Raw genomic sequence first — 14,236 nt, forward strand, 5'->3', positions numbered from 1 at the left:
GTTGTTGAAGGGGAAGGAGACGAAAGGAATATCCCTTCGCCCAACATATTCCGAACAAATAGATCGATGAGGACGACTTACAAATTCGATTGTTGGATGTTGCTACAACTGACAGGGTGATCCGTGGGACATTGCGCAGGAACCGCATTCATTGGATTAGTGTTGGTGGACCAGATCTGGATGGCCACGGTGTAGTAATACGTGTAGGCTTGATTCTGTGCCAAAACCACATTTGATATCGCGAGGAGGAAGAGCCAAAGCTCCATACTTGAGGCTCGACGCATCTGGAGCGTTGAACAAAAAGAGTACTCACGATAGCTTCAGAGACTCTCTTAGAAGATCAAGCGAATCGAGAGGCAATTTTTCTGAACCTTTCACTGCGCATAGCTTCCGGATCACATGTTAAGTTCCTTCGTAACGGCACCTATACTACACATCTCACTCACTGGGGTGAACATGAAGAGCACCCAGGTGGGTGTCATCATTCCAGCTCATGTGCCGTGGCCGCCCGACGATACATGAAGCCTGACCGTGTATCCGGCTGGTGGGGTTCCAAATCCGATGCATGCAACATGCTCAACGACCAGCGCCAGCTCAAACCCACAAACTTTGTCATAGATCTGAGCTATCGAGATCTACGATCGCTCACATGGCGCTATGCAGCCCGAAAGCCTAGATATTATGGTAACGGCCGGGACTAGGAATTAGTCGTGATTTTGGCCGATAGCGAGAAATCACATGTTTGCTCGGAACTGTACTGTCGTGCACGTGGTCATGATTCTCATTAATAAATGTAGCTATGAATACAGATACAAGCGGTTCGAGGGTGAAATTCACTCCATCACTGGTTGCCCTTCTTGGCGTCCTCCTCGGCGTTCTTTGGCACTCCAACGATCAGCGGAACGGTGTAAGCGTTCAGCTTGCGGAAAACCTGTTGAGCAAAAACCAGTCAGCAATCCGATAAAAAATTGAACACGACAGAGGACAGCGGGCAGGCGATGAGTCTTGTCGGCGAAACGCAGAGAAGGACCTCACCCCCCAAAGAGATGTCTCCCAGGTGAAGCTCCAAAGCCACCAAGCCCAGCCTTCGCCATACTTGGCCCACCAGAAAGGATTCATCAGTTGCAATGGCGAACTCACATCAGCGAAAGCAGAGTCAGGGAGCTTGCCGTCCCATTTGTCCTCGACTTTGACGATCTTGTCGCCCTCGGTGTAGATGTTGACGACGCTAGAGACGGTTTGTTCCTTGCCGATACCCTTGATGACATAGCGGGTCTTCATGTCAATGGATATGGGGTTGCCGGCGCTCTTGACCTCGTGGTGCAGGCGCTCAATCTCGCTGAAGGCAGCCTGGAGACCGTACCACTGGGCGGAGTACTTTTCGCGGCCTTTTGAGATGGTAATGGGGTCTGTGAACTCGGCGTCATCCTTCCATAGTTGGAGCTTGGGAAGAGAAGGCCGGCCAGCGAAGAGGTCGAGTACGCTTCCGACAATAGTCTTTTGTGATTGGGAAAGCTCGACACCAGGAGCAGTCTTGATGTTGGTGTTCTCAATCTTGAGCTCGCCTACGGAGGAAGACATCTTTGCGGTAGAAGCACGGTTGAAGTTGTTGACGAATTGAGTACGTGAGTTGATGAGTCCTCGTTGCTGTAGAGCTCTTGAGGCCGGATTTGCGAATGATTTCATCTGGAATTGAAAGGTAATGAGAGCCAGAAACTTAAATATTATGGAAGCTACAAGCTGTAATAATATAGCTTACAATAGCAGTGGATCTACATTCAGAATATCAGCGTGTCATTCTTACGATGAAGGAAGGCGTGATGGCGATGCAGCGTGGGTATGACGTAGTGTTTCTCGAGTGAAGCGCGTCACATCGCGGTCAGAATTTCGGGATCTTGACGCTCTTTTCTTTCACAGCCACGCACGCAACATAATTCGCCTTTATTGTAAGACTGAATATAGCCGATGAATCCACGCACGCATCGCATATCCATGGATTTGAATCAAAGATTTTCAATACGACTTTGTTATCACTTCTGAGTAGGGTTCGATTTCAATGCATTGCCAAGACGGACACCTATCACATGCGCGCTCCTCGAAGCTGAAGGGTTGCGTTCAAAAGAGAGTTACAGCCCGATAGAAAGAACTGCATGTTAATAGCAAAACATGTTCAACGAGAATCACGAAAAGATGTCGACCAAAATTTCATTCGACCGGCGTGTGGCTCGACATATGGTTATAACAGTATGATATTGCATATTACTTCGTTCCATGTAAGCATCTCTCGGTCAATCAGACTTACAGACAATGACAGAGATGTATCTGGAAAGCTGTACTGTAAATTGCTTGGTGTTGTCAAGATCTTTGATGAATAAAGTAGTCCTCCCACGGCCTGCGTAGGTGATCGCTACCTGGCAGAGCGCCCCGGTTCATTTCAGATTCCAATCTTTTTCGTTGCTTCTCCGCCTTTCGTTCATGCTCCCTCCGTTTGCGGGACTTGTCTTCAGCTTTCAGTGAATCCTGCTGAAGCTTTGCATCATGGTCTTCGCGCTGCCTATCGGTCAATATCCAAGGTTTTGCCAGAACAGTACGTTTCCATGCGGCCAACTTTGACCAATATGAAGCTTCTTCGTTCGTATCCTTTACCAAGCAAACCATCTCGAGCATCAATTGTCGGGAATCCATGAATGTGATGACGGTTCCTCCGGCTTGAATGATAGTTCCAATGCTCGCAAGCTTGTCGCCTATCGTAATGGTCTCTGAAGAATTGCCAGATTGGATGATGAGGTTATCCACCAATGTCACCGAGGAATAGGTTACTGAAGTGGTGGCGCCTATTTGTGATACACCGCCTAAGTTATTGACATGATGGTCGTTGCTGCCATGTACGGGCTTGATTTGGCGTCTTTCGATTTTCACTTCGATGTTCTCGCCACTCCCATCGTCCAGTGCAAGAAGGACAAATTTGCCATTCGCTACCACGCTGATCTGCACAATCATCCCAATGAGACGCACATATTGGATTGGATGGTTAAGCCAGAACCAAACATGCTGACCTGGATGGAACGATCAGTAATTTCGAAGGGAGAAGGTAATGAAATCGGTGGACTTGCCACCAAATCCAGGCTCAGTGCGGAGTGAGTAGACATCAGCAATGGTGAGCTTGTTCCAAGTGTTCCAAGTTTTGGACAATTCAAAATATTGTCTTGGATATATCTTGTTGCCGGCATTGGATCCGCTGGCATTCATATCATGTTTGGTGCTCGTTGTCTTTCGCGACACATCTGGGACTGCTTGTGAGCGAAGATCGGTTTTCACATGTGATTCCCGCGTCATGCCAAGATTCCGCACGTGTCAAACGCGTCTTCCAGGCAACACGCTTTAAGTAGCGCGTCTGACCGCAACAGAGTGGACAATTTGAATACTTCAACCACCCCAGTCGAGCGTCCATATTCTATCCTGGGCGCCCAATAGCTCTCACAACAGATATCGACTCACGATAGTTTCTACACGATGCCTAAGCGACAGCGTGACGAGGAGATTGAGGCCGGTGAGGCACCGACTGACATCAATCCGTACTTCATATTGTCGATCGAGGAGACAGCAACCCAGGACGAGATCAAGAAAGCCTACCGCCGCGCAGCCTTGAAGCATCATCCTGACAAGGCCGCGCCCGAGGACAAGGAAACAGCACATACAAAGTTCCAGGAGATCGCTTTCGCCTTTGCAATTCTTTCTGATGAACGCAGACGCAAACGATATGATACGACAGGGCGAACAGAAGAATCGCTGGATCTCGACGACGACGACTTCGATTGGACGTCATTCTTTCGAGAACAATTCGCGGATGTCGTGAGTCGTGAGGCAATCGAAAATTTCTCGGGCAAGTACAAAGGAGGAGATGAAGAGCGGCGCGATCTTCTGCGATTCTACACCAAACACAAGGGTAACATGGTCAAGATCTACCAGGAAGTCATCCTCAGTGACATGACGGAAGACGAAGATCGATTTCGCGCCATCATCGACCAAGCCATCAAAGACGACGAGGTCGAAGCGTTCACCAAATACACAGAAGAAAGCGAGAACTCTCGCCGTAAGCGTATCCAGCGAGCTCAGAAGCAAAAGGAAGAGGAGGCAGTGGAGGCAGTGGAGCTAGAGGAAGAGATCAAGGAGAAAGCAAACAAGAAGAAGCAGACCAAGAAAACTAAGGAGGCAGGCGGGATGGCTGATCTGGCGGCTCTGATCCAGCAGAGGCAGAAAGACCGACAGGGCAACTTTTTCGCAAACATTGAAGCCAAGTACGCACCCAAGGGCAAGAAAAACGCCAAGCAAGATCCGATGGATGAGCCATCAGAAGAGGCGTTCGCCAGGAACGCCAAAAAGAGCAGCAATGGCGACGCCAGTGCAGGTGCGTCCAGAACTTCCAAGCGGGTCAAGAAGTGACCTGTGCCGAACATGTTCATCTGCAATACTCTACGATCATCGCATGCATCAGCTTCAGATGGCACTTGTCCATTCCGGGGTGGACCCACAGTTGCGGAACGAGACTTTCGTTGAAAACAACCCGCAGATTGTGAAAACCACCATACCTGGTTCGCCTAAATGCCCGGCAACATTCGGTCTGAAGCAATATCCCTCCTCAGGCTTCTTACTACTTCAGATATGAGACCAAGAGCCTGGAAACAGTAGCATCACTCATCGGTACAACATCACCCGATGCAATGGAAAGGACACAATTCTTCGGTCGAATTTGACCATATCTGCTGTCATGTGTAACGTGGCATCAGAAAGAGGTTCTTGTTTACGTTGCGCGTCACACGCATGAAGCCAAGACTAATCCGCAGTGGGTGCAACTTGAGTGTCGCTTTCGGTTCTGGAAACATCATGTGGCCCGCAACCGCCACCAGGATATTTGCTGATCTTGGCAGAGTTCTTGCAAGCGTGTATTTACGTGTGCCTTTGGTAACATGCGGCCCTTGACAATCTACAGATGTACTCGGGACGAGAAGGATACATCACCTACGGGTCTTGAAGTATTTGCTCTTACTCTGTACGTACTTCGCCAGTGACAATAGCTTTTGGCTCGACACCCCTGAAATGATGGCTCAAAGGCACATTGTCGGCATTTCCTAGAACACAGGATACATCGAGGTATCGCACGGAGGCTCACATTTCCCATGAATTGATGATTGCATTTCCCTAACAAAGACTGGTGAATCCGCGCCCCGAATGACCTTATTCGAAACACATCGTAGTCTATATTTGGCGTCGCCCAGGCGAACTCAACTGACACGGGCGCACTTGTGAAACGCCCTTCAGCAATCCTATGGGCTCCACGGAAACAGAGTCCTCAAGGCTCCGATGATAGCTCGCGGTGACATCGATTCGCGTCCACGTCTGAATCGGGGTAAATGGAACAATCAGCCTTGTGCACAGATCCCTGCTGTGTCACACATCCTCGCCAAATTCGAAAGGCATCACACCCTTCCGCAATGGTGACGCTTCCGAATTATATCCAGTACTGTGTGACGACTAATTCCCATCAAAGAAGGAGACATCCTTTAATCTACAAGGTCCCGGGTGGTTTAATGAACAATAACATGACTGCTTTGCAGCAACAGCGAGCTCGAATTTAAGATTGGACTCGTTGAGACCGCATTCTACAGAGTTCTTCGCTCTCGTCTCTCTAGCTAATCAATCTCCCTTGCCAAAATGCTGGTCTTTAGCCTCCTGGTCGCGCTCCTGGCCTATGTGGTCTCTGCTCAAGATTGCTCCGGCGTGTGCAAGTCGTACGGGCTGGACTTCGTCGACGGCGGCAACTACTACCAAAACAGCGCTTCAACCGCCAATTTCACCGCATTGCAAGATTTCAGTGGTTGCCAGTCCGATCTTGCCGACAATATCCTCGTCGACCCACAGGGCGATCAGTATTTGTGCAACAGTACGCCACTGACGCCGGACGGGACGCAACAACAGATCATCTGGTCAGTGTTCTCGAGGCGAATGACCAATTAAGTGCCGCTGACCGATAGAAGCCCCATTGCCAAAGACCAATTGACAAGTGGTGAATACTCCATCATTGTCCTCTCAAATAATGGGCAGTGTGCTCCGATCAATTACATTCGTTCGTTTCAGCTTGATGTCGCACCGCAAGTCACTTCAAAGATCCCTTTGACCGTGATTATCACATCTACCAGCGCGCCAGCCACGAGTACGACTGTTGTTGCCACAGAGAGCATCACTACCACAGCTCGAACTGTGACAAGCACAGTCTCTGGCGCATATGCTGCGACCAGAACAGTCACGCCGTGGCCGGCTTTGGCACTGACGACTCGGGCGCTGATCTCATTGACGCAGACCAGACTTACCGCCACGGTTGTCGCCACCACCACAAGAACACGCGCGTGTCCCACCACCACAGCGACCGCTCGCGTCGCCGACCTCGTCAATCTTCGCATCGCCATCACAATCCCAGGACTCCACGCAACCGTTGGCATCCTCCTTCCACGCGAGACCGGGTCTCCAGCAACCCAAACAGAACCCCTCGCACGACCAACCGCCCGCTCTGGTTCGATCGAGCACAAACAAGTACCAGCGGACAGCCGCGATGTCCTCCTGCCACGTGCAGGGGCACTTCAAAAGCGAGGTCCCGACTACCCAACAATAACCGTCCAAGACAGTGCCGCCGGCATCACGACCTCGACCGTGGTCACCACCGCGCCACTGACGACGGTTTCGGTGACTTCGCTGGTCCTCACGACCGTGAGCGTGACCTCCACCGCGACGTACAACGCCAATGCGCTCAAGACGATCACGATCACGCAGCCGACGAAGACGAACACTCTGACGTTGTGGGTGCCGTTGGCTGTGGTCACGAGGACTTCGACACAGAGGATTACGGCGGTGGTGACTCAGGCGCCGACGAATTGTTAAGTGAGAGATGGAGGGTGAGATGTGATTGAAGCGATGTGCTGTAGTGGTCATAGCCTCGGGGAGTCTCTGAGTCTTCGTGCAGTATGGTAGAAGAGGTTATGATTTGATTGTTTCGCGCGTGTCCTCGAATGTCTCGATTAAACACCTTCTGGTTCTTTGCCGTCACTCTCCGTCTCATGATGCTGGTTTTTATGTACAGATCTTCTGGGAGCCCGCTGATCCATAATACAACGAGAGTTCGGAATGCACTGGCTCGCACAAGGATTCTTTATGTCACGACATCATGCGCGCAAACCCGGGCAAACGCCACAAGAGAGGTGTCCTTCGCATCAGTAGCCACACGCCTGCCCACATTACTACTATCTGCGCAACTCACACGCCTTTCAACCCCATCGATGTACTGCTTCTATAGAGCTCACAGCGATCCTCGCAACAGCGACCTCTCTCCCATCAAGGTTCTCTACCAGAAGCAATCACAACCCCGAATCCATCTTGGGATAAGGCATTCCCGCCTGGTATTTGGCCCAGGCATCACACTGATTCTGATACATTGTGCGATTCGGCAGGATGATCGAGGACGGTGACTCGAGGAATTGCACGCCGAGACCTTCGGAAATGTGCCATGCAATGTGGCCTATGAAGTCGAGAGAAGAAAGGAACGGATCGTCAGTTGCGGTCAAGGAAGGGAGGGGAAGGGGGCGACGTACAGTGCATCAACCATGTTCCGGGATTATTCGAAGTGAAAGCCAGCGCGAGCCACCCATTGGAGTAGACGCTTGCGGTGTCCCGACGTGGCGGCGTGAGCCAATTGAGGTTCGCGGTGTTCGAATCGAACCTGGAGGAACCTTGTCCAAGGACGAAGAAGTCGTGTCCGTGGAGGTGGACGGGATGAGGGATTGGTGGGACTTGAGAGGCTTGTTGCTATTGAAAAGACTTGTCAGCGATTCTGATAACCAGGGCTTATGATGGGTTCTTGAGTGTTCTCTAACGGAGCTTTACTAGGATTTTGAAAAATTATGGAACTTACGATCAGCCAGTAGTTCCAATTTCCTTTTGATAGAATTGGGATGATATTCAGACGTGGGGGGTAGCTCGGGTTCCCATCCATGATGTATGAGAGCGTGGGTTTCTCCCAGGCCACATTCATGGAGGAGGCATTGAGTGCCCAGAGTACCACCGTATCGCCTCCGGGTACGGCCTGTGCTCTTGTGAGACCGACATTCAGCGAGCTCGCAATGCTTGAGAAGTTTCCGTTGGGGACCGGCTGCTTCCAGAACGGCGATGGAAGAGGCTCAATGCAATCAGCGACGAAATTGGCGGCGGAAGTTGTCGGCGTCGCGACAGTGACATTGTCATAGGAGAAAATGGCTCGGCCGGGGAAGTTGTTGGTGCTACGACAGTCCGTTGCTGGCTCGGCACGAAACCAGTAATTACCTGCAGTTTGATTTGCAAAGATGACAACATCGTATCGTTGCCCGATACTGATCAAGATCCAGTCTGTGTAGAACGGTTTGACGGGCACGAAGTCGGCTGTGATGACTTGGAAGACATGCTTGTCCAGTGAGACTCGGATGTAGTTGTCCAAGGACATGTTGATCAACCGCAGGCGATATTTTTTGCCTTTGGTCAGTCTCACCTGGTTGTAGTTGCCACCGCCTTTGGCATTTTTGTTGGTACCATTTATGAGGATGGTATCACCAGGAGGTGGACCGACGTTTCTCTGCAGGTTGTCGAGGATGATTTTCTCCAGCTGAGGCGTGGTCTTGTAAAACCTGTCTTGCAATCAGTTACAAGCTCTTCAGATGTGTGTGCGTGCATTCTGGCCTCACCAATCATTGATGGCGTACGGCCCGAGATCGATATCGTAGTTTGCCGAAGCGGGACCATTGAATACTAAAGGACCAATGATCCCGTCTCCATACTGTGAACTGAAATGACTGTGGTACCACGATGTTCCGAATTGGGTGACCAAGAAGTCATACTTCGTGCTGATCCCCGGAGCGATGGGACACTCTGTGATGCCACTCACGCCATCGGATCCAACGCTGTCAAGTTGACGGACACCGTGCCAATGAATGCTAGTGCCGTTGGCGGCAAGATTGTTCTGAACGGTGACTTGCAGTCGATCTCCCCAATTGGCTGTGATTTGTGGTCCTGGATACTGTCCATTCACAAGGAAGCATTGTCGATTACCATTCCCGTCGGGGTTACAGGTGCCATTCGTGATTACGAGATTGTATTGCACGATGTTGCCAGTGACCGGAAACTTGAGGTCGAAGTCGGTTGCGATACTGAACCCGTCGCTCCAGCAGGCACGAGTAAGAGGGCCGTGGGTACAGGCACTGTCTCGCTCTTCGATTGGAGTGGGAGCCTCAATCTGCGTGGCCAGAGTCGCAGCTTGTACCAAACAGGCCAGAACGGCCAGGATTGTGAACATGATCATCGTGGACGACGATGATGAATGAGAAAGCCACTACGCTCTGGGATTGCAGTATACAGAGCTCGGCAACAATCAGGACGAATTCAGACGCAATTTCCACAAGGGCGTGGGAATGGCATGGAAAAAGATTCGATGCTGTGCCTCGTCGTTGTTGCCACTGTCCCAGACCCCTATGGAAAACCCTGCATCATGGAGGCAAGATGTTGACTTTCTTGATCCAAAGCGTTCGATCACGGTAAACTTCCGAAGCAGTCGTCAGCTCGAATCTTGGGTACCTTTCGTATACATTCGCGCCACGTTGGTGACAGGGAAATACAAGATGTTGTACACGTGCGCTTCTGTGTTCGAGGTACGCACTTCGTAGACTCGTGTGCAGAGGACAGGGGAGTGGTGGTGAGTTCTGGAGCAATGTGCCAAGAGCGGTGTTGTCTTGTACCAGTATCGAAGGTCTGAATTTGCGCCTGTAGTGTTCCGATCATTAGCAAAGATGTACCTGAGGACGCGGCAGGGACGTTACCCGCGAGCAAATGATAAACGGGGATCCGCAGTGTCGGATCGTAGAACCAGCTGCACGCAAGCGTCACACAAAGCGTTCGGCCCGTAATGGTTTCCCACATTAGTCGACCGCATCTCGAATCGAAGTGCACTTGGGCAAGTACAAGCACACCTGGGCAAGCATATTCCTCACCTCCATGAGAATGACTTTCTACTGTAAAGCCAAATAACCGTCCACGAAGGTGCTTGTCCAAGTGTTGACGATATGTAAGCGTCTCGTGATCTGGAGAGTCGTGCTCTGAGCGTGAACATGAATCTTCCCACGAAACTCTTTTGGGCAGTGGGGTCGCGGTTCACGAGGTCTCGGCTCCCGCATCAGACGACCAACATTCTCGTGACATGTCGTGGAAGTCATTCAACGTGGCTCGGTACCTTTTCTTGTTACCTGTATCCTCGTCAAGCAGAGTGGAATCTATTCCAGCATGTCCCTGCACCGTTTTCCTAGTACAGACAATACCAATCTTGAATAAGTGGTGTGCTCACCTCTTCCCGTCGTCATGGCGATAACTTGACATCGGCCTTGAGTGATGAGGTCTCCTGTGATACCTCCCCAAGTTAGCTGCTCTTCTTTCGCCAAGCTTTGAACGAGGATATGAGATCCAAGAATGACGTCGCGTGTCGGGTGGCAGGGTATTGATGCTCACCGGTAGATGCAGCAGTGTCGATTCAAAGCACCGCTGTGACTGCGGACGCACTGCGATCACCCGCAACAAAATTACTAACGCGAGTGACGAGGATCTGTGGGTTTGTAACTAATACAGTGAAACGTGGCGAAGACTTGCAGCCCTGTTCATGCAAGTGACCGACTTGCGGCGACAAAGGTATCCTCACATGGCTGTCACAGGACCAGTGTCTCGGACAAGACTTGTTGTACGGTGAAGAAATGTGTGAAACCCAATATCGTTCGTATTCAGTCTGTCATAATCATTAAAAATAAATTCGTCGTCTCGTCAAGCATCAGAACTCGGTTGCTGTTTGCCTCGTCTCATGTCGGCAGGGCCGATGTGTCCCGGCTATGATGACACGTCATCATGAATGCCAGGGTGCAGATGGTCCGATTGGTAATGATATTGGTACGTCCACTGGTTCCGAATCTGCATTCGCAAGTTTGTTCGCTACAGCGCGTGCGCGTCGGCTGGGTCGCTCCACCTCGACCGTCACATGGCATGGACCCCACCAGCAGACAAGATGAGAACAACATCCCCTCGATGCGAGCGCTCCATACACACACCATGCATGGGCTCCCGCTCAATCGATTCCGACCTCGTCCCAGCTGTTCACACGCAGGCCCGCACTCCTCGGAACCTCAATAACATTACTGAATCGATTCGAACGTCCGGATCCTGTATATGGCACGGACAGACCGTCTTTGTGGACTGCAGTGCTTGAGCTGGCCTTGGAGTGCTTCCTCAGCTTCTTCCGCGCCACCATGACAGGTACAGAGCTCTTGGTCACCAGATAATTGCTGAAAGATCCGAGAAGGACACCCTTCATCGCACTTTGTCCTCGGCTTCCGATGATCACAAGTGTAGGCGTGAGAAAATCTATCACTTCGGTGATCATGTGACGCGGAGATTTACAGTGAAACACCTCGACAACAACGCGGACTTGCAGACGTGTCTTCCGCAAAAGTCGAATGCAGCGCGTCGAAATCTCCTCCAGCGCTCGTCGTCGTTCGGCCTCGGCCGAAGGGTGAACATTGCGGCTCGCACTTCGTTGCTCCGCAGCTCCTTTGGCGAGCGGTGATGGTCCAGGTGAAGCAGGTGCTTGTGGCGACAGCTGTAGGAATTTGACCACGTCGGCAATATCGCGAACACTATCCGCCCCATGACCAATCTCCAGGCCACCGTCGCTAGCGCCCACACTCTCCTCGTCAGCCGCATACACGGCGAAAAGAGTGTCACCGTCACGTAGAACAGTACCGATGGTCCATTCAAGTGCGTATTCAGCCTCGGGAGATATGTCAGTAGCTACGAGGTACATGCGTTGGCGTTGGTGCCCTGCCTCGGCTTGCTTCTGGAAGTACTCAAAGTCGCCGCGGATAATCTGGCGAATAACCCGGTGAGCGGAGGGTGTGCTGTGCACTTGGGACATGGTCAAGGAGAGTTTCTGGGCAGCAAGTAGCTCATTGTGCGTCTCGTCGTCAGAATGTAGAGGGGTGGAATAAGCAGAGGGTGCAGCGTCGAATGCGGTAGAGGGATGTACGATTCTCCTTCGAGCATAGTGGGCCGCAGCAGCCCTGTTGGCTCGTTCTTGTTGGAATGATAGTTTACTCTCGCCTTTGGTAGGATCGGGTTTGGATTTTGTTTCTGTCGAGTGTGATTCTGGTTCTGATTCCTCGCTGTCGGCTCTGAGATTGATGGATTTGCCCGAGGTTGTCTTGCCGGGTTCTGGTCGTTTCCTTCCACGACCACGCCGACTGCCGTTTCCATCATCATCGGCATCGTCGGCATCGTCGGCATCGTCTTCACTTCCGCGCTGCTCTGCTTCCGGTTCCAGTTCAGGCTCTGGGTCCTCGTGAATCCGTACGCCGCCTTCGCTACTCAGCTGACGAAGGCGATCGGTCGTCGCGGGACTACGTGTCACGCTCCTGGGTCGACGAGGATCGCTGGCTCCAAGATCTCCTGGCAAGGCTGATGGCGCCGGCGACCTCGGGCGGCGCGGATCTTTCGCACCCAGGTCTCCCGGCAGGTTGACATTGCCACGCCCGTTGGAAGAAGAAGTCAAGGAGTTAACCCGTCGCGAACGAGTTTGGGAGGACTGCGAAGCCATGTAACTGTTAGAACTCCAGCGTCGGCGGTCCTTTACTTGCGAGGGCGAGTTTTGAGGAGAAAGAGTGGCATGACGGTTGGAAGTGACAGGAACGTTGCTTGGAGGCGTGACTGGCCTATCCTCCGGCGGTGCTTCCTCGACAACGAGCACGGGCTTCGGGGCGGACTCCGCCATGACGATATGTGAGGCAGGTGGTACGTGTGCCGACTGCCTCGACTGGCGCTCACTCTCACTGGACTTGAGCCCAACTCTACGACGAGCGCGCAAATGGTGAAGATATTTTCCAGTGATGGATATCAAATGGAATAACCTGGGACTGTCAAGGTCTCATATGTCCTCCCACTTGACTGGCGAGTCTTGGTAGTGGAGAGTCAAGACTGGATTATGTGCGTATTTGCCAGCACCCCGGGCTGGGCAGACGACGACGCGCGGGGCGGGCATTTCTCGCGTGCAAACTAAAAAAAACACTTGCAGGCAAGGAATTGCTCCGCCACGAGCAGCGAAGGGAAAGCCTATGACGTCCCGCTCGTGGTTGAAAGTGTCCGTCGTCATGTACTTTTCTTAGTATCATTATCCTGCGCTTGTCGACCGCTCAATGACACTGTGAACAGTAATGTAGTACTCTATACTGCCTTGTACTCGGTGCCCAGGTGGTAACCCACGTTCCACTAGACGTAAGCGAACATTGTCCAGATCACCAATCCATAATCATTATGTAAAATTACGCGGAGCCAAACCCCACAACACAGTAAGCTGGTCACGAGATAAAGCGGCGATCTTTCGCGACACTGGCTTCCTCACGTACATTATTCCATTTAGAGTGGCCATTGGATCAATATCTGGGTAATTTATTACGGGCCGGAGGGATGTGCCCTCGGTATCGAGACACAGCCAAACTTGTAAAACGTAGTACGGACGCCCGTTCCCATGTGAGCAGCATCCAGCCATGCCGATCTGACTTCGGAGGTTCGTCATCAAGTCGCGGAATCTACCAGTGCGGTCGAGTCTTATAAACCACGGAGTGCTGCATGTGTCGAAGAGCTGCAAATGCCTTGCTTGAGTTCCGTGGCTGTTCATTGTCGAAAGTATCGTGCAGATGTGCCCAGGTGTGGGTTGATCTTAGTGTTTGGGTTACCACTGGCGAACCTGGGAATCCAGCAATTAGGGTTGGTCACAACTCCATACTGTATCGTTATTATCATTAACGTACCCTACCACCGAGCCGGTCACACCACCGAGCCGGTCAAAACGCGCCCACAACGCGTCTTCGAGCTTCTTCCTCTTATTATATGACAATATTTGCCTACAATGCTCTCTCAAACTGAGGGAAGACTTTCTTTAGCCCTTCAAGCATATATTACCCACCAAGTTCCATCTCTTCGAGCTGCAGCAAATGCATACGACGTTCCATTTGAAACCCTCCGCGAAAGACACCTCGGCATCCACCCACGCGCGCAAACCCTTGCGAACTCGCGTAAACTCAACAATAATGAAGAGCAGCTCATAGTCGAGAAGATTCTCTATTTATCGAAGCAA

General features: G+C 51.5%; 7 protein-coding genes across 7 annotated transcripts; 2 read left to right on the plus strand and 5 right to left on the minus strand.

Moving 5' to 3' along the window:
• Positions 1-815: 815 nt before the first annotated feature.
• K489DRAFT_380810 (uncharacterized protein) lies at positions 816-1,772 on the minus strand. The gene is made up of 2 exons (XM_033604961.1): positions 1,141-1,772; positions 816-931 (listed from the first exon to the last, which is right to left on the minus strand). The coding sequence occupies exons 1-2, from the start codon at positions 1,684-1,686 to the stop codon at positions 842-844; spliced, it is 636 nt and encodes a 211-aa protein (XP_033459112.1). The 5' UTR covers positions 1,687-1,772; the 3' UTR covers positions 816-841.
• A 424-nt stretch (positions 1,773-2,196) lies between these two features.
• On the minus strand, positions 2,197-3,276 carry K489DRAFT_339461 (uncharacterized protein). Its single transcript, XM_033602245.1, has 2 exons — positions 3,114-3,276; positions 2,197-3,056 (listed from the first exon to the last, which is right to left on the minus strand). The coding sequence occupies exons 1-2, from the start codon at positions 3,247-3,249 to the stop codon at positions 2,356-2,358; spliced, it is 837 nt and encodes a 278-aa protein (XP_033459113.1). The 5' UTR covers positions 3,250-3,276; the 3' UTR covers positions 2,197-2,355.
• A 237-nt stretch (positions 3,277-3,513) lies between these two features.
• K489DRAFT_370958 (DnaJ-domain-containing protein) lies at positions 3,514-4,443 on the plus strand (the record flags this gene model as incomplete). Its single annotated transcript, XM_033603202.1, has 1 exon — positions 3,514-4,443. The coding sequence occupies one exon, from the start codon at positions 3,514-3,516 to the stop codon at positions 4,441-4,443; it is 930 nt and encodes a 309-aa protein (XP_033459114.1).
• A 1,269-nt stretch (positions 4,444-5,712) lies between these two features.
• On the plus strand, positions 5,713-6,216 carry K489DRAFT_320587 (uncharacterized protein; the record flags this gene model as incomplete). The annotated part of the gene is made up of 2 exons (XM_033601467.1): positions 5,713-5,984; positions 6,036-6,216. Coding segments are annotated over 2 exons (453 nt in total), but the record flags the coding sequence as incomplete, so codon positions are not given.
• K489DRAFT_380814 (uncharacterized protein) lies at positions 5,890-7,087 on the minus strand. The gene has a single exon (XM_033604962.1). The coding sequence runs from the start codon at positions 6,982-6,984 to the stop codon at positions 6,346-6,348; it is 639 nt and encodes a 212-aa protein (XP_033459116.1). The 5' UTR covers positions 6,985-7,087; the 3' UTR covers positions 5,890-6,345.
• A 319-nt stretch (positions 7,088-7,406) lies between these two features.
• On the minus strand, positions 7,407-9,370 carry K489DRAFT_410438 (multicopper oxidase; the record flags this gene model as incomplete). The annotated part of the gene is made up of 4 exons (XM_033607710.1): positions 7,407-7,567; positions 7,641-7,854; positions 7,961-8,705; positions 8,763-9,370. 4 exons carry the CDS (start codon positions 9,368-9,370, stop codon positions 7,407-7,409), a joined length of 1,728 nt encoding a protein of 575 aa, XP_033459117.1.
• Positions 9,371-11,176: 1,806 nt separating this feature from the next.
• K489DRAFT_320660 (adenine nucleotide alpha hydrolases-like protein) lies at positions 11,177-12,133 on the minus strand (the record flags this gene model as incomplete). The annotated part of the gene is made up of 1 exon (XM_033601475.1): positions 11,177-12,133. A coding segment is annotated over one exon (957 nt), but the record flags the coding sequence as incomplete, so codon positions are not given.
• Positions 12,134-14,236: the final 2,103 nt, after the last annotated feature.

Source organism: Dissoconium aciculare, assembly GCF_010015565.1.
Source record: "Dissoconium aciculare CBS 342.82 unplaced genomic scaffold K489scaffold_7, whole genome shotgun sequence".
In the NCBI taxonomy this organism is placed as follows: Eukaryota; Fungi; Ascomycota; class Dothideomycetes; order Mycosphaerellales; family Dissoconiaceae; genus Dissoconium; species Dissoconium aciculare.